At 44.3% G+C, this 19,964-nt stretch overlaps 1 protein-coding gene across 1 annotated transcript in view; it reads right to left on the bottom strand.

The window, feature by feature from the left end:
- The window catches only part of GAR1 (GAR1 ribonucleoprotein), an 81,304-nt gene that overhangs the window by 22,576 nt on the left and 38,764 nt on the right, over positions 1-19,964 (bottom strand). The window contains exons 3-5 of the mRNA XM_078676097.1: positions 16,233-16,387; positions 10,769-10,828; positions 5,308-5,452 (exon numbers count right to left, since the gene is read on the bottom strand). Coding sequence (XP_078532223.1) covers positions 5,308-5,452; positions 10,769-10,828; positions 16,233-16,387 — 360 coding nt within the window. The remainder of the gene's footprint in view (positions 1-5,307; positions 5,453-10,768; positions 10,829-16,232; positions 16,388-19,964) is intronic.

A 19,964-nucleotide genomic window follows, 5' to 3' on the forward strand; every position in this document is an offset into this window, starting at 1 on the left:
TATAATGAATAAGATTAGTAAAATAAGTAATAACACAGTAAATATATAAGGTACATCCTAAACCGTAGATAAATGCAAGGCATATAATATACTCATTGTAAAAGATAACATCATAAATGAGGAAAAGGCATAACTGTAGAGGATAAGAATAAGCAAGTCAGAATAAATAAGGAAGAAAGTAGGAATGTAGGGGAGCAGATATGGAGAAAGAGAGAAGAAATGGTAGATAAAAAAGAGAAAAAGACCCGGACTAGAAAAAGGAATGAAATGTTAGAGAAGTGAATTAGGAGGGACAGAAAAGGACAACAGCTAAGAACTAACAAAGTGAGGATGTGGAAATGAGTATAATACAAAAGAAGAAAACAGTGGAGAGACAAAAAGCGTTCACACAGAAAAAGAAAAACATACGAAGAAGAGAGATAAAATCAAAAGCGTAACCAACAAGACTCAGAAAGAAGGAGAGAGTACAGAGATAAGAATACGCAGGATAAGGGTAGAATATAAAAAGACAACTATAGTAAAAAATAAGCAACCAAAGAAAGCTGTCCTGAAAAGAAGGTAGCGTGAAATATACACCCCAAGGGGGAATCTGAGAAAGAGAGATGAAAAATAATGATTGACTGAGAAGCAAACAATGAATATATAGTGATAAAAGAAAGCAAGATAGAGAAGTGAGAGAAACATCACGGAGTATACGACATGTCTATGAGGAAAGGAAAAATTACGAAACAAAACAGATAAACTCCAATACTGAAGATAAAAGTCAATGTAGCATGAGACTACCAGCAAGAACAGAAAGAGAAAAACATAAGAATGCAGAAAACCACCCTAAAGGAAACCGAAGAAGACAGTTCAAGTGCCCGAGGCACCAGGATCCTGTGAAGTCGCCCTCTGAATCTCCATCTGTATCTCCATCTGATTATCCAGGAAGGTAGCTAAGTCCGTCGGCTCATCGAAGATTCTGGAACGTCCCTTGTAGGAGATGCGGAATTTGGAGGGACCAGCAAAGGAAAAGGGAATGTTCATCTCAGAGAGACGTTTTCTCAGATTAAGGAAGCCCTTCCTCCGTATGACTGTGTCCCTGGCAAAGTCTTGAGAGATTGAAATCCGATGACCTTCCCAAACGACATTTTTAATCTTGCGCATGTGAGAAAGAATTTGTTCCGTATGCTGGTGACGCAGTGGCTTAAAAATGATTGCTCTCGGCTGGGTGGCAGACTTAGAACGAAAAGTTTAAACACGATGTGCTCTTTCTATCTCAAAGTCTCTCTGAAATGAGATTTGTAAAGTATCAGGAAGCCAATGGTACAAAAACTCAATCATAGAGGAAGATGATTTCTCTGCATCTTCCGGCAGGCCAAAAATGCGTAGGTTAGATCTACGATTACGGTCCTCCTGCTCAGTGAGATCTTTACGCAAAGCTGCCATTGAACGCTCCAAGTGGCTGAGAGACCTGGTTTGCTTCTGTATAGTATCCTCAGAGGAACTTATACGTGACTCAGTGGCCGATACCCGAAACGAAAGGGCTTTGAAGTCATTCCTAATGGCGGACACCTCTACTTGCAGTAAGTCCGTATTAGTCTTTGTAGATTGGGCAATATCATGCACCTCATTAAGGCGCGCTAATATCGCGTCAAGAGTTGTGGTGTCTGACTGAACAGTCTCAGGTGTAGGAGACAATGACTTAAGGCGTTTAAGCGAAGCGCCAGCATCCTTTGGGTCTTTATGAGTTGTGGACCGACCCATACTTGCAGCCATGAGAGACAGACCCTATGAACAAAAAAATACACAGCCACTTGAGAAAAAAAAAAAAACTGCGTAGTTGCACCCCCAAAAAGAAATACAACACGCCAGACTTAAGGAGCGCTAAATCAATGACAATGGCGGACTTATATGGCGAGCAGGCATCAAAATGAATGGCAGAGCCTCTTATAAATCGAGAGGACACAGCAAGAACATTGTGAGAAAAAAGCAGTTCCAGCCACAGAGAGCAGTGGTGAAGTAAGAGAGAGCCTGCAACACAGTATCTAGCCACTGAGCACAAAAAGCATAAAAAAGGAAAAAAAGAACGTTACCAAATCAGCACTGTGAGGAATAGTTGCCAGAATTACCCTACACCTGCAATATTGTATCCAAACAGGCCATTTGATGTCAGGGCGCCGGCTCAGTCACAAGCGGTAAGATGGCGGCCAGCCGTGAGGAGATCCAGCGTCAGGGCAGCTGACCGGGGAAAAACATGCAACCGGCCGGCAGAAATCGCCGAAAATGGTATCAGTCAGCTGTCGTCACCTTCCGGCACCAGGAGATGTCATTTCAATGAAGAGGGGCATTGAAGAAGCGGCTGGTAAACTCCGACATCCCCCGCTCGCTGAAGAGCTCAAGCGCGACCCGCCATGTTCCAGCGGCGCGCAAGCCACGCCCCCCGTACATACTTTATGTTTTAAGGGAGTTATGCATGTACAGCGGAGGGAATTAAACTATTAGCTTAAACCTTCCACTTTACAACACTCCCTTCACTTGTGCATGCTAGGCACCATTCCTCATCGTCAATTCTTGAACCTATTCCGTATGTGCCAAATTTTCTGAGGTGATCTTTTCTTGTCTGCTTCCAGGGCACTATACCATTAGAAAACCTGCCTGTGTCCTGGTTCCATATTCAGTGTTACCTCCATTAAGCAGGAGGAACTGGGTGCGTTTGGGAAGTCTGTCCAGATCTCGCCTAGCCAAATTAGCATACTGCAGGAACTGCCCTGGTCCAACCTGAAACTCCTTTAGTGTCTCTGGGAAGGCAAAGACTTCTGGGTAAAGATTGCCTAAAGTGAGAAAGCCCCCAGATCTCCAGTGGGCAACAGGCATGTCTCAGCTTGCTTGTTTAAATAGTTTCAAGAGCCCACAATTTAAGTAACCTGGAAGAGAGGGCCTCCATAGGACTCTTTCTATAGCTGCTTCCCAGGCTCCTCTCGCCTACGTTTTGGAACACTACCTTACCATCCAATGAGAAAGCAAGATTTACATTTTCAAGTAGACTCGCAGCTTTCTGAGTACAATTTGACAAAACTCTGGAACTACTGGTATTACTTATGTCAAGTAGGATGGTGAAAGTGGCAAACTGTTTTTGTTGCAGTCGTTCCTCCCCCACCCACACACTTAGCCTGGTATTTGATGCAGCTTTGACTGAAATGTACTGGGTTCCTGCTAACCAGGAACCCAGGGCCTGTGTTCTTTCCCCAAAACAAAAAAAACGTGTCACTCGATACCCAAGTGACCAGGCCTTTGGCACCTCTATAAGTCACTAGTAGTGGTACCTCTGGTGCCTAGGGCATAGGTACTAAAAAGAGGGGTCCTAAGAGCTGCAGCATATCTTGTGCCACTCTAAGGGAACCAGCACCAAACTCATACAGACTGCCACTGCAGGTTGTGTGAAAAGGTACTTGAAAAAATTAAAAAACACTGCACACACCTGTGTGCCATGTTCCCTAACACTGCCTGTAATATTTGTAAGTCAGCCTTACAGCCCTAAGGCAGGGTGCATTATATAAAATGCGAGGGCATATCTGCATAAGCAGACATGCCCCAGTGCTGGTCAGTTCAATTACTGACAGTACAAGCGATTTATGTACTGGGTACTGGTCAAAACGAGTTTTCCAGCTACATAATGGCATTACTGAAATCTATGGTGTTTGGCATCAAACTCCTCCTCTAGGTAAGGGTTATGCCCACTTCCCACAGGAAGTGATAATATGGAGGGCTATTACCAGACACTCCCTGTAATGCCCCTAAATACACTATTTAGGTGGAATCCCTGATGGCAGTACGTCAGATTTCGACACACAAAGAAGTCAACAAAGAGGACTGCTGACCCAAGAAATGTGGAGCTCGACTGACTTAGCGCCAACCCTGCCAGCGGGCCTGCTGCACTCGACCCTCGTGGAGCAACTGACTCATCCTGCTGCTGTTCAGACTCCAAGAAACTCAGAGGGCTGCTCGTGCTTCGCCAATTACCAAAGAAACTCACTTGGAGTAGAGGAGCTACTCCCAGCAGCCACAGGCACCAAAGAACCAGGGCTCGGTTCACCATCCTGTCGCTTACAGAGACTACAGACTTAACAGCCGTCCTAGGAGCGGCAGCTGTGTTCCTACAAGTTAGATCCGTCCTTCCTCCAAGTGTGGGGATGCCAGGACAGACTGTAGCCACACAACACCAATACCTGGGGTAGTGGACCCCTTGCAGCTGCCAAGGCTTGTTGTGTCCAGACCAGACACAAACGTCAAAGAAGACCGCCCTGCACGTCAAGGGACTTCAGAAACAATGAGCTGCACAGAGAATGACCGAGCTGGCCTGTTGGCCCCCTTCTGCAGAAACCCAAGACAAAGAGTGAGCCTCAACCGCCTCCACTTGACATTTCAAACCATCTCTGCACCTCGCCGACACATGCCTGAATGCAGAACATGGGTTTCCCCATAGGATAACATTATCGACTATATTATCGAAAATTGTAAAACTTCATAACTTAAAAAGTACTCGCCTCCCGCCCCAGAGTCTGATGATCTTAGTATCTAAATTGATATGAAAGTATGTGTTATTTTTAGAATTGGTGTAGAGATTCTTTATTGAGTGTGTGTCTCACTTAGGGTCTTTGTGTGTGCAATAAATGCTTAACATTACCCACGGATATGCCAAACTGCTCGCCCATACTACCAAAAAAGAGAACATTTGGGTTATCATTTGTTGCTCTGTATGACAACTGGAGTTTGCCTCCTTGTTTTATACAGTGTAACTCTTTTTGTGCACTATATAAAGAGACAGCTTCCTACAGTGAGGGACTCTAACAGATTTAGGGTACATGATAATGTCCCAGCTAAATGCTTTTCTTTGAAGATGGCTTCTGTGTACACTATTCAGTTTATAGAATGAGTTCAATGCAAACAGTTTCACAGGCATGCAAACTTTTGCACACTTTCTTTCTAACCAGATTTCCTATATCATATTAATAGGACAAGTTAATTTTGCAAGTGGTATTGTCCAACAAGAAGTTTTATAACTTGATCCTGTTTTCTACTGCAACCCTGACCGTAAACTGCAACGAAGAGTGAAGAATTGAACAAGATTTGAAATAAAGGGAGAGACTAAGCTAGAGTATAAATAAAAGGGTCTGTGGTGGAGAATTTACAGTCTTTAGAATGCAACAGTAAAGAATTCAGAATTACACCCCAAGATCACTGACCACATTATAGGCATTATATTTAGCGCATAAAAGATGTATCTTTGATACAACCATACAGAACACAGACCATGAAACAACTTACCTCTACCAAATCCTCTTCCACCACCCCTTCCTCCACCTCGTCCGCCTCCCCTGCCTCCTCTGCCTCCTCCACGACCACCTCTTTGTCCTGGGGGCTGAGGTAGGAATCTTTGCAAGGGCAGCAACTTCATTGGGTCTATGTAGAACTGCAAGGATTAAAGAGCGAATAGATCTAATGGTTCAGTATCATTAGTGGAGCTGTTCGTTTGAGGCTTACTACATTATGCTATCTATCAAAGAGCCACAACCGTGTCCCCAAAACACTACTGCCAATTTAACCACCAGCTGAAGCAGAAATAATTCTGTAAGGGCCTTTTTCTTAAGGACAGATGAAGTGCATACAATTCTAAAATAAAATAAAAAAAAAAAAAGTCTGCAACATTAAAGGTGAATAATCATCTTCTGAAGCATGGAATAGTCTCCAGATTCACACACTTAGAACACACAGCACAAAGGCGCAAACAAGAAACTTAACAGTACCGACAAATGACACTACAACTGAAGATTTTTTTTGTTTAAGGACAAAGGAACTTAGTCATGCACCCGACAGAAAAATATCAGTGTTTGCAAGAAGTTGCCTGCGCTCAGGGTCCAGGCCCTGCTCCCTTTGAGGTATTTACCTTTGAGACAGCATCAGATGTTTTGTAAGACATTCATCCATAATATACATACACAGAAAGGCTTCAGATCAGCAGGCCTCATCCACTGATCTGTTAAACTGCTATTCACATTCAGCTTCTCCCAAGTACAGCATGGGAAAAGGTGCAGCCCACTTTACCCATTGGATCCCTTCACTTTGCGTGACTGCGCAAAACCTGGGCAAAGTCTTCACATCTACCTAAAAGTAGTTTCTTTCTCCTCAATAACAAAGTTGACTCAGTGTGCTATTTTATTTTAACTTTAAATATGTTTTTTTTTAAATTTTGTCTGCACTTCAGGTGCCCATTTAGATGAGGATTTATTTTCCATCTTTTTAAAGTTGCTCTCATAAGGGATTTTGTAACACTATAGCCATCTGCAATTTGAGCTTTTGGCTAGGTGGTGATTTATTCTTTTCTCCTTCACAAATAATAAACAAGCATTAAAAATGCAATAGGTCTCGTCTTTTATGAAGTTAAAGCCATTTGCTTTCCTATACAAAACAATTAGCAAAGCAAATGGCTTTAACTTAATCAAAGGCGATACCTATTGCATTTTTAAAGCTTGTTGGTCCTTGTTCTCGCCCCTCTTGCTTGTGGTCTATCTTGATTTACAGCCTTTGAATCCGTAGGCTTGAGTGGCAAAGCACATGTTTGTAACTGGATTTGTATACGAGAAGAGCACTGTTTATCAACAGTGAAAAAAACACTACATAAAGTTTTATTTGCATCTCACCATACTACTTTGATGTTGCCTTCATTGTACTACAGTAGTGAGTTATATGTAATATGAATAACTCTAGGTTGTCCATCCCTATTCTATAAATGCTGAATGTAGCTAGGTGTAAGGGCTTCTACCTAGATCGAGGCATTTACCTGGATGCGGTGGACAGAAAATTGCTCTTCGGAAATGAGATCATTTCCAGTAGATTCTTTTGCATCTTGAGCGGTTATGACGCGAGTAATGTTCAGTGGCTGCTTGCAGGTGTTGTTTTAAGTGTATTAGAACTTTCTTTGTTTCCACCAGTTTTTTCGGCAAGGAATCAGTACGAGGTTGACAAGCTGTGACCAACGTGACAGAAGTTTGAATACCACCTAGGCTAACTCCGCACTTCAGCCGTCAGAGTCGATAAACTGAGCGCCTTAGCCTTGGCAGTAGTCCCACCTGTTTGCAGTGCTTAAACTGCAAAACTGATATTAAGCGCTTGTGTTTATTATTGTTTTTCCACTGTACACAATTGCCTCTTGTGTGAAACACTTCTAAATGCTCTTGACCTTAATGCAGGCCCTTGTAATCCGCCCAGCAAAGTCCCGGCCTAGGGATGTGAGAAACGCTCGGCCTTGCCCCCCCCCCCCCTCCCATCAGCCTCCACCCTCAATCCCCGGGTCCTCTTCCAGTGCTGTGGTCCTTAATTAAAGCCCATGGCGTTGCGCTCCACTCTCAAAGGCCCGTGTTATTGTTATCCTTTCCCAGTCCCTCTGCCCCCAGAACTCTGACACCCCACGCTCAGGAGCCATTAACTCGACTCCTTCATATGCAGATGTTTGCCCCTCGAGTGGCTGGGGTCCTTCCAGGCCGGACCTTTTCAATGGCCACGACCACCTGCCAGGGAGTTAGCATTAACCGGGCGGTTCAGATGAGGTGGAGGAGGCGGCCGGCATTCCCGGGCTGGTTTTACCTTTGCTCCTCTCCTCCTTCTGTGCAGGGGGGTAGGTGACTCTCCCTATCAAGTTCTGTGTGCTCTGTTAGGACTCGGAGATCAGCTCAAAAAGCTACAGCAATCACTCACGCAGGCACCCGTGCAACTAGGAGAGTAAACACCTCAAGACATTTTTTAAGGAAATCGTGAGGAAAAAGGAAAAAATTAAAACATTTATTTTCTTCCTTTGTCTGACAAACGACGTTGTTCCTCTTTACCTTGAAAAAGTCCTAAAATGTTTTTTCCCCTGCTGGTCCTTTAAGCACTTTTCAAGTCCCCGTGCCAGGATAGACAAGGCGGAATATATATGGGGGTAGACCCAGAAAAGTCACTGAGACCTGGGTAATCTAAGTACTAAAAGAAGGGGTCTCAGTGTGAGGATAGACAAGGCAGCGTTCGATATGATCTGGTCAATATGTGGTACGTGTTGCAAATAGGCGCCGCAGTGAGACCTCAGATGTACAGTGATTATGTAGAGCAGAGCTATTCTGTGCTTTTCAATTCACACGGGCATCGGTCCGTCAACAAATATGGTACCTCTTACTGGCCAAATTAATATTTTATAAGCCAAAGGCGTATTACCCATTAAAAAAATACATAGCAACAACACTGTAGCAAAGAATACTTTTTATGCGCACAGTAATGAATTGCTCACTTTGCCACTGGATTCAAGCAAGCCTGGCTGAAGACGGCTGTAATGCCAGAAACCGGTCCTCGGAAGCTTGTTTCCGGTCCAGGGAAGGCATGGCTTAGCAGTTCGGGCTGGACTGTTCCCATGAGGCACAGGGTCAGACTGATTTGCATATGGCCATGTCTGAACTGGGGTGGCAGAGTGGTCTAAAGAACGGTGATGGATTAAACCCAGATTGAATTGAATTGAAACAGCACTTGTATAGCGCTAACTACCCGGAGGCCTCGTAGCGCTTATGACAGGAACTTAGTTAGCGAGGGCTCAAGGTAGGTCAGCAGAGTGTAGCATACAAGTGAGTTTTTAGAGTTTTCCTAAAAGAGAAATGGTTTACAGTTTCTCGCAGAGGCAGAGGAAGGGTGTTCCAGAATTTTGCCGCAGTGTGTGAGAAGGAGCGGCCACCCCAACGAGCCTTCTTGACTCTGAAGGGAGTAGCCAGCTGGGCGGAGCTGGAACGAAGGGAACGAGGTGGGGCATAGGGGGTGACCAGTGACTGAAGAATTGCAGGGCCGGTACGATGGAAGGCCTTGTGTAAAATACACATGGCCTTAAACTGTATTCTTCCGGCTATAGGGAGCCAGTGAAGTTCCCTTAAAGCATTCCTCGCTGACTGCCAACGGGGGAGGTTATAAAGTAGGCGGGCTGCACTGTTCTGGGTGACTTGGAGCCTCTGGATGGTATAGGCAGGAGCTCCCATGTAGAGGACATTCCCATAGTCCAGGCGGGATAGTACAAGGGCCTGGACCAGGATCCTCCTTGCCTGGAAAGGGAGCAGAGGGAGCACCCTCCGAAGCAGCCTCATCAGCCCAAAACAGGTAGCCGAAGTCTTTGTAGCTTGAACCGAGAAGTTAAGGTCGGTGTCAAACCAAATCCCCAAGCTTTTTATTTGGGGTTTAGGCGTGGGGGGTGGGCCTAAACATGGAGGCCAGGAGGATGCAAAGACCGAGGGGGAAGGATTGCCCAACAGGATGACATCTGTCTTCTCCCCGTTCAGTTTTAGACATGAGGATTGCATCCATCTGGAGACCGCCTCCAAACAGGAGCCTAAGGTGCTAGACGATCCCTCCTGGTGGTCTAAGGAGACCACCAGTTGGGTATCGTCTGCGTAGGTGACAATACGCACACCGAAGGGATGGACTATCCTGTCTAGAGGCTCCATGTAGACATTAAACAGAGTGGGGCTCAGGGAGGAGCCCTGAGGAACCCCACATCTGAGAGGATGTTTAAGAGATACCACCTCGCCCTCGAAGACCTGGAAGAAACGGTCAGCCAGGAAGGATGTTAGCCATTCCAGGGCTGCGTCCGACACACCCAAGTCCGCCAGACGTTGTAAAAGCGTGACATGGTTAACTGTGTCGAACGCAGCGCTTAGGTCGAGTAGGATAATGGCGACCTTTCCACCCTGGTCCAACACGGTTCTAGCTTCCTCCGTTACCGCTAAAAGAGCGGTTTCCGTTCCATGTCGAGGGCGGAACCCTGTTTGGGAGGCACGCAGGAGACCATTTGATTCCAAATGGCTCGTCAAGGTGTTATTCACGTGCCTCTCAAGTAATTTACTCAGCCAAGGGAGCAAGGATATAGGGCGGTAGTTCGCCAGGTTGCTCTGGTCCAAATTGGGCTTCTTCAGATCTGAGATGTCATGAGTGATGTCCTTAATTATATCATTTAACATATCAGTGATGTAATATGTGTGGTCCTAATCAGTGTATGATAGGTTGCAAATTATAGCTGTTTCACTAAACTAGTACTTAAGTATTTGAATGGCTTTTAGTGGTTTCTTTCTTTAACACTAGTTCAGGCCCCATTCCAATCCTTAAATATAACAACTTTAAGTGTTGCTTTTTTAATTGAATTTCTGGGCTTTTTTTTTACACAAGTTAAAGGTCTTTGCACCTAACTTAACTATAACATCACTTTAAACTTCGTTTTTTTAAGTAAATACATATTTTTGCTGGAGAAAATATACACGTCGGCTGGGATCCAGATCAGTTCACCCATCTATCATAGCATTTGGAGACCCCCCCATTCACATTTACACACTTCTACCTTGGAAAGGTACTCCTGGCTTTGACAGAAGCAAATCTGCATTGGTTTAGGAGCCAAGCAAATAGATTTTTCAATATTAGCTTACTTTACGCAGCAGCACACACAAACACTCCTACCACATGCACCAAAACTCAAGGATTAGGTGGTTCTCATTTCTAGGGAGTGCAATCATGAGGACTGATCTGGAGCCTACCAGATGAATTGAGAGTGGGAGCGCAAAAGCAGCCAACGGGGAGAGTAATGACGAAACCTGAACGAGCAACCACAAAATTAGACAACCCCAGAAGGGTTACAATCATAGCGACCCATTGATGGAAAATTATGTTAACCACAGAGGACACTGGAGATTACAGCTAGAAATAGGAGGATCATTGTGTGTGTTGGGCTTACCTTTTGTAGCTTCTTGAAAGAAGAGGGCTTCATATTTTCTGACAGCTTTACTGAAAAATACTTTTGTATGGCTTAAGGAATAGAACATGAATGTTTTAACTTAAAATTGGGACAGGAAAAATTTCAGACTGGCTTCCTACCCCCACACATATAAAGTAAGTAACAAACCTAATTTTAAGCTTTTATTTCAAGTTGAAGTCAAATCAATCGTATAAAATGGGGGTAGCGGTTAAGAAATAAGGATGTATAAAGCCTTGGATTTGCCCAAGTAAGAACCTGTGTACCAAGTGTCACAATTTCGAGTTGGTTGGCGGCTTGGTACATTCTCAATACAAAAAATGTGCTTAAGTTAACGAGGTCAGTTTCTAATTAAAAAAAATTAAAAGCTTTGCAGTATCAGTTTTGTCAACCAGAAAAGATTAACTAGTTTCCCCTAAATTGAAGTTATTGCAAGAGTTTCAATAACAATGACTCCCAGACATGCATATCCATCAGTTCACAAGGGTATTTAAACATCAACTCACGAATACCAAAAGTAAATGTCACACTGGGGGCATGGATGTTTTCTTTCAAGCAGACAATGAACTTAAAGAGTTTAAGGTATCTGGAAACACTAACTTCTCTTGAAATACAATCATCAGGTCCACAAAAAGTCCATTTAATATGCTTTGCTCTGGAAAAGTAGTTGCATATCAGAAGAAATTGGGGGTGGGGGAACAGTACCATCGGTTTCAGTATCCCTCTCTTCAGTGCGATCATAGCCACTAGAGAGTGCCTTGTTTTAAAAGAGCAGTCACCAAGGTTAGGCCTCTTGCTGGACAATATAATATGCTTGCACCAAGGGAGGAGTACTAGGAAATCAATAGATTCCCGAAGGTGCTGCCCTTACTTCTTTGTGGCAAGAAAACATACTTAAATTATTATTACATAGCTGTGGTACCAAACAGTACTGAAATACTATACACAGAAAAAAACATCAAAATTATGTAGACAATTATGAGTGGAATTGACATACAAAAAAATTTATTAAAAGTAAAATATTCCTTCTGTTTGAAGATCCTTTTTTAATGATCTCTGATCAGGCTGTTCAATTTATCGGTCTACGGTATTGGACATTCTGCCCCTTTCTACCACATTAGAACACTACAGTCCGTCTATTGTTTCACTGACAAATGGCTTACATGTTTCTTTGCCCACAACCACTATCCTAAACGGACTTCCTGTTTTTAGCCTATCCTGAACAAAGTTGCTTTACTTTTTTTTCTAGTGCATTAGCTTCTGCACCTTTTCTATACTCTCTCATTTCTAAATTATTAAGTTCCACTGATTATTCTGGTTTGGTCCTTGTCCTCCACATTGAAATGTTCATCCGTTCTGGTAATCGAGCCACCAGGCCAACCATAGGGCTCAAAGAAAGTGGCCCATAGAACAAGCAATTCAATATCATTTGCACCCATCCACAGGAGAAACTATGCTTTCTGACTCAAATTAGAGTGCAAATACAGCATCTACATCTCGGTCTTAAAACAATATCAGCCTGGTCAGAAGGTGATTATAATTGTTGTTGGGAAAATTTGATGGACTTTTTTAAAAGACACTGCACTGCATATGACCCTTACCTACTAGATTCATGGGAAAGATAACAACCACTGGTTGTTCCGACAGTGAGCAATAACAATCAGCTAGCAGACGCCACACAGCTATCTCAGAAATGTCATAAGTAATTAAGAAGCAGATTGGCATGCAAAGTTGTAAAAAAAAAAAAAAAGTGGCAAATTATGCTGATAAAGTGCAATAGCTGCAGGCTAGATAATTATTGCTAGCATATTAGACCCAAGACCATTCAACTACTGGGAACACTGGGTAATGCAAAAACTGAAGTGTTTAAGGCAAGTTATAGAATGTGGTTCAAAAGTGCAGTCTGCAATTCTCATAAAACATATTCTATCTTCTGACAGCAAACACAGATCTTCAGCACTGTTATAATGCCTCTCTGTACACATTAAAAACTAAGTGCATTCATTAAAGTTTAGTTCCAAAAAAGGCAAAGGTGTGTAAAGCCATCAATAAGCACAACAAATGTTAAAGTGCACGGTACTACCTGTAGAAAACATATTAAAAAAATCTAATTCCAGGGAAGAATTTAGAACATTAAACACATTTTTGTCAATCATTTAGTTGACTAAGGACAGAATGGCCACATGTCTTTGGGCTTGAGAAGACAGATCAACCCATCTGTATTTCAGTTAAATAGACATTGTAGGGCAATATTATAGGAAAATACAGGCATTTGTTCACGAAAATGTTAACATTTTAGCAAGAAACAGTTAGTATCTAACAGGATAGTCCTCTGTTTTGGAACTTATTGGTTGAAAGAAAGTAGTAAAGAAAACAAAGGGAAAGTGTTATCTTAAGGAGAAAAGGGAAGATTAACAGGAGTGTCAGCTTCTTTCATTAAAAACGTACACCTATGTAAGAAGCAAGAAACAACTTCGATGAAAACAATTAATCAGGTCTGGAACTCCTGAATAATTCAAACCTTTCATCTGAGTAAGGCAGCTACAACCTAACAAAGCTTTGGGAACTTGCCCTTTAAAAAGCTGATGGAATCAAACACCATAAAGCAAAAACTAAACAAAGATGGACGACAGGTCCTGACCAAAGCAAGAAAAACCATGGAAAACACTTCTAGCAACATTGACAAAACTCTTATGACAATCGCAATGGCACATATAGATTTTCCATTCAGTCAACAGATGCAGAGCTGAAAATAAGATGTGATCTCCGCAGCTTCTCCTTCTCTGATTAAGAAGCAGTACACTAACTGGAGGATTTAAACTTCAAAATGCAGCTCCTGCTGATCTGCATGACCTCCACAGCAAAATGCCTGGACACAAAACAGGGATTCAAAAACCAGATGTGACAAAAAGGATATTACTCGCCCAAAATACTCATTATCAAAATTAACAGTGCAGTACACATTTGGGTGCGTGGGGGTCACTGGTCGTTTTATTGGAAGGAAACCCAGAATGAGGGTAATGCTGGGCAGAATAGACTTTTTGGACTCCAAAAGATCTGAAAACAGAAGGCAGTCTCCAACAAAAAAGATAATTTGGAGTAATAGTGCTGCAACAATGTGGGTGTTCTAGAGAGCTCTAAGAAGAGTTAACCAGGAACAAGGAGTACTTAATTACCACAAAGCAACATTTACATTTTGTAGATGGATAGATTTCTGTTGCTGCTCCGCACTGAAATACATCCATACAGTCAGAGAAACCAGAGGAGGAAGGTATCTCCTCTAGGCCAATATCCCTTATAAATGGAGGCCCAAATCCTGGAAAAACTCTACACAATGGTCTACAAAGACTGGAGACTTGAATCACTTGGAACAGTGTGGTATGAAGCAAAGCAGATTAACCCCCCTTAACAGCAGATGTTCCTAAATGCCCTACCCTTGGGAAATAGATTGCAGGAACCACTAGCCCTCATATTTATACATTTCGAGAAGGGGCTTAATAAACATTGATGGAATTATTTGGTCACTTCACACGTGGAGTGTGGTCTGAATTTCATAGCACACATCCATATATTGTAAAGGGCTTGGACGGCTACACTTCAAGTGAGGAGTTCCCTGTTGGGCCCTTTCACAATTGGGCAAGGGAACAAGCAGGGATGCCACTTTCATCCTTGTTCTTAGCCATGGTTATTGAGCCATTAGCACATTACCTCCGAGTTGATGGAAAATGTAAGTGCAATTTTGCAAATCCCCCCTCCCCCCCACCCCCCTCTATGGCAGCGGCAAGACATGTTAAGAAGTTCGACTAGGCATTGGAGTGACATCTGAGACAGCTGAGCACAAGATACACCCAAGTCAACTTCATTCACATTAGGTTTTTGTTTATATTGTGCCAACAACAAATCTTAATACCAAGGGCCGCACCATAAAAAATGCCTTCTTACAAGGTAACATAGGATTGAGAAAATATGGATTCTCCTGGACACCACTGCTCCTCCAAAGGCTGCTGAAATGTAAAATGTCTCAGAAAAGGGGGTGGTGATGAACAGAGTGTCTGAATTAAGCAGACCACTCTTACCCAGTCCAAAGATCAGGGCTTGATCCATCACCGTTATTTAGCTCACTGCCCCATCCCAGCTCAGAACCTGGCTATATGCAAATTAGTCTGTCCCTGGCCCAGTGCATCATGGGAACAGGGCAGACTAAAAAACGGTGATGGATCAAGCTCTGATCTTTGGACTGGGTAAGAGTGGTCTGCTTAATTCAGGCACTCTGTTCATCACCACCCCCTTTTCTGAATCATTTTGTCCACCATAAGCGTGGAAGGGTATACTCAGATGTGAGTCCCTTGCTCATTGCACCATCAGGATTCAAGCAAGCCGGGCCGAAGACGCCTGAAATGGCAGAAACCGGTCCCCGGAAGCTTGTTTCCTTCCCAGTACAAGAATTGGCTTGGTAGTTTGGTTTGCCCTGTTCCCATCATGCACTGGGACAGGAACAGACTAATTTGCATATAGCCAAGTTCTGAGCTGGGATGGTGCAGTGAGCAAAAAAACGGTGATGGATCAAGCTCTGATCTTTGGACTGGGTAACAAAATTTTTATTCCTCCAACCAGAGATCATCTGAAGGAGGCTAAGTTCGCAGTGCTATGGTAGAAAAGTCATTCATTCATAACATTGACTGATCTGCATACATTAACCACTCACCTGCTGCAACCAAGCAGTTCACACTTACATATGTATGCAGAAAGGATTTAAGCAATGATGAAGCTATGCAAGGCAAACATTTCAAAGTATGACTGCAACAATAATTTGTACTTTCAACGAAAATATGAAGTGACAGAGCAGCACTTTGTGAAAAGTGTCTCACAACTGCATCAAAATACTGTAGAAAACCTCGGTCAACAGAAAAATAATGGAAATAAAATGGAGAGAAATAAAAAAAAACTTTAAAATTGGATGTAGTGGGCAGGAAATTAAAGTATTTATGCCAGAGTGCTTGGTTACGCTTGTGGTCGATAAACAATTCTAGAAATCTTAAATGGTGGGACCTCTGTGGCATTAAAAATCATCAACTATTTGGTAAACTATCCTTGGCCCATGAGAGGAAAGAGGGATATTGAAAGAAGTTTGCTACTAAATAGAAAAATACTTACCTGCCAGGATGTGGGAGATGACAGAGCAAACCAGTTGCAAACAAAGAGGATGTATCAGTTGGAATCATACAAGAAAGTGAAAGATGTGACCAGGAGCCACAGCAAGAAACACCTCCTCTAAGCAAGAGCACAGTAAACCTGCCTGCATATTGGTACCAGTTGAAATGCTTAGATTAAACAACAAAGAGAAGAGGATTGCATGCAAACCTTCAACTTGCAGTTCACGCACATGCAGGACCCCATCTGGATGTCTCCTGCTTTAAATCACTTAACACTTGTAGTAAAAGGATACAAAGTCTCTAAGCTGTCCAAAAATTTCATCCACTTTCCCAATTTGCTCTTTGTTTTCTAAATAGATGGGTGCGTTGAAGTAGGGAACCCTGTTCTCTTCTGCTGTACATTTAACTACAGCATCATCTTCGCATGGATGCATAAACTCTCCTACCACTGAAAGAGAAAGAAAAAAAAACTTGCAGTTTAACAGTTCGGAACAAATTGATAACGGAGTACATTTAGTTGAAAACAACAAGCGCATATTCAAGTATAGTCCTGCAGTGAAGCATAAGAATGGATCCAACTGCAAAATAAGGTGTAAAAAATGCAATTCTGATCAACACATTAACTTTCCTGCTACATTCCATCTGCCCTTACATAAACAAGGTATAGAATGTTTGATCCAATGGGATGGAACTCCGGAAATGAGCCGGCTTAACAGCCAAATAGGACCTCAGGGTTGAGATGGTAATTCACTAATACAACAGAGCTCTGTCCTCTGTCACTTACAGTACTCAACTTGTTGGACTCAATAGAACATACAGCAGCACCCTACAGACAATCTGGAGTGTGCTTGACAATGGACCCAACAACCTAAAAATACAATTTAGTATTTACGTTCATTAGTAGCCATGAGGAAAAGTCTCATAACACAAATAAGATTGTCAGCATATTTGCAATCTCTCAACATCCATTTTCATATCTGGAAGGAGTCGTCTTGTGGTGTACCAACAGGTTTACTTTCATTAGGTTTCGCCTGGCGTCCACTGCGCAGCAGTGTTCGCACAGGCGAAATCTTTTGTTTAGCAGTACGGGGCTTTGTCCCGCCTGTTTCTTCCATTGGCTAGCTCCATAAATGGAGGCTAGCCATTGAAGAGAGATCTGTCCGTTAATCTCCGAGCAGATTCGTGGGCGTTCCGTAGATTTTTGCTCATTCCGCCCCTTTTAGAACGTCATGCGGCGGTGGGCGGATGTTTTTTTTTTTCTCTGCATGTTTTGGCCATTTTGGACATGTGTTTTGCAGGAGTGGGTGGACTTGGACGGCGCTGTGTTTTCCGTCCTGCTGCGCCTGAATCATTCAGTAGACGGACCGTGAAAATCCAGCATCAGAACAATGAAGCGATTTGCGGCTTCGCAGCGCAGTGTTTGCGGCTTCGCAGCGCAGTGACTCTGGTGTGCGGTATTGTTTGTGCGTGGGGCTAAGGTGCTGTGAGTGAGCGTCGCCCGCACGTGAGCCCCGTGGAGAGGGAGACTCGGGTTTGAACCTTGTTATAAACAATGTGGATGCGCTCGGTTTGCGTTTTCAGGCAAACCGTGCATTTTTGTGAGCGGGCAGGGGGGGGGGGGGGGGGGAGTAAGACGCCCCCCCTGCGGCGAAGAAGTGACGGGGGCGTGGGATGGCCACCTCTGAGTCCTGTTGTAAATGAAGCAACAGCTGGCGAGGGCTGCTACCAGCGGCGGCAGCGCGTTTCCCATCGCAATATTACGTACATGGTTTTGGCGGGGGATTCCTTCGAGGGCAAGGGGGTCACAGGGGCGTCCGCTGTGACCCAGGGCTCCCTAAGACACCCGAACGTGGGCGCTGGAAGGAGAACGTTACAGTCGCCCCTTTGTAGCACCCCCACTCTCCCCGTGCTACAGCGCCTCGCGGCACAACTGTGCGCGCAGACACCTGTGGAATGATGCTGCGGCGCTGAGGCTGGCAGGGGCTCAGATTGGTTGGTAAGGTTGGGGGTGGGGGGGGAGGAGGGAAGCTTCAGGTCTTCCATCAAACAGCTGCCGTATAACATTAAACTACAATTGGGGGAATAGTAACAGACCCACCACGCCACGCCTCTTTTGGCTGATGAGATCTCAGTACTCACTACATTGTTATTGGGGGTGCGTGCGGTGGCAGCAAAATACCAGGAGTGCACTTGTTAGCTTCATGTTCCCACGCAAATGTCACAGCTCCCGCTTTGATTCTCCCCTGTGATATCTTTAGCAGGTTGCATTTGGCCCGGCCACGTCGTATGTTTGTGTATTCCGTAACTTTTATTTTCAGCTGCCTGCTGGACGTAGGACTGCTTTTCTGTCGGAGGGGGGATGTCTGTCTCGCATCTACACCAGTGTGCATAGGGGCCAAGGAAAGATATAACTCCCCTGTTCTCCTCCGCGAAAGTGACTACGCGTTGCCAGTGCTCTGTCCCTGTGGAGTTGGGGACTGATTCCGTTGGGAACGTGTTCACTACTGTTACGTGTGGTAGAACTGTAGATATATAGTAGTGAGAGTGTGCAGGGCACATGTAACATAGGGTGCAGGGCGAGTAGACGCGGCAGTGAATGTGTGCACGGCAGTAGCACAGGGTGTAAATGCAGCAGTGAGATGGTGCATGATACATGGAGTATCCGGTCAGTAGACTGCAGTGAATGAGTGCACGAAGAGTGGTGGGCTGTGTGTGGCACTGTGCTCAGCACGCAGTGGGAGTGGTAGATGCCGGTGGAAAAAGAGCACTTTGTTTTCTTCTCTAGTGCCTCTTTGAGGTGTTTGTGAACATGATGGGTGTATCCTGATGCCTGGCAGCTTTGTCACCAGGCAGGGTGCGTACTGCATGTCTTTGCTGCCTGTCTGGGTCTGTTTGTCAGGTTGTGCTATTTGATTGCACATACGCGCGAACCTGCATGCATCGCACCTGAAAATAGTGAAGCATGCAAAGTTGGTACGACATTAATTCAATGCGTCGGTGCCATTCCACCCTATCAGTTTACTATGTGTCTGGGTTTGCTTGTTAGCATTTTTTAACCACATCGCGTATGCGCTGTGCATGGCAAATGAAGCTTAGGGTGCAGGGTCCGTAGACACACCAAAAAAGTGGTTTGCAGTACATAGAGCATACGGTGCTGGGTCAGTAAACACAGGAGTGAGTGGTTGCATGGCACAGGGAACACAAATATGGAGTCAATAGACATATCGGAGTGAGTGCATAGCACAGGTAGCACATGGTGTGGGGTTATTAGATACAGTACTGCGTGTATGCATAGCACACGGAGCATAGGATGCTGGGTCAGGGTGGGAGCACAGCATGTAGACACAGAAGCAAGATGGTGCACGAAAATTATAGTACAGGGTCGGTAGACTTTGCAGTATGTGTGCATGAGAGGTGGCAAGGTATATAAAGCACTGTGCTTGGGAGGCACTGGGTGTTGTAAATGCAGGTAGAAAGATTTTTGCTAACTCAGTATTGGGACATTCTGGTAGAGGGCACTAATTTTCAGACAAAGTCTCAGTAAAGTGTGCAACACTGTGTGACGTCCTTAGGTTGGCAGGGCGGGCAATCGGCCTGAGGCTGAGAACAGTTGATGGGACGGATTTTAAGTGGGAAAAGCTGCCCGCCTGCCTGGGCCGTCTCCCTCTCCACTTCAAGCATACAATGCCCGACAGACACTGAACTTGAAGGGTGCGCATTAAGTGAGGATGGCAATTTTAAGAGGCAGAACAACAAGGGCTGCTCCTGGTCTTCACAGCATGTGGCAGATGCCTCAAGGAGCTGCAAATGGGAAGTAATTAGCACTTGCTGTGAAGAGGATTGTGGCAGTGCAGAGGACCGGAGGTGGACGAGGGCCAGCCAGGGAGCTTCTCAGTTATTCCCCCTTCCCTTTCACCTCCATGGAGCAGGCAGAGGTTTGTCTCTTCTGTTCTCCTTCGCCAGCTGATATCAGTTACTACATACAACAGGGAGAGGTTGTGGCCCTCGCGACTTTGACACCGAGA

Source organism: Lissotriton helveticus, chromosome 2_1 (genome assembly GCF_964261635.1).
Source record: "Lissotriton helveticus chromosome 2_1, aLisHel1.1, whole genome shotgun sequence".
Classification (NCBI taxonomy): domain Eukaryota; kingdom Metazoa; phylum Chordata; class Amphibia; order Caudata; family Salamandridae; genus Lissotriton; species Lissotriton helveticus.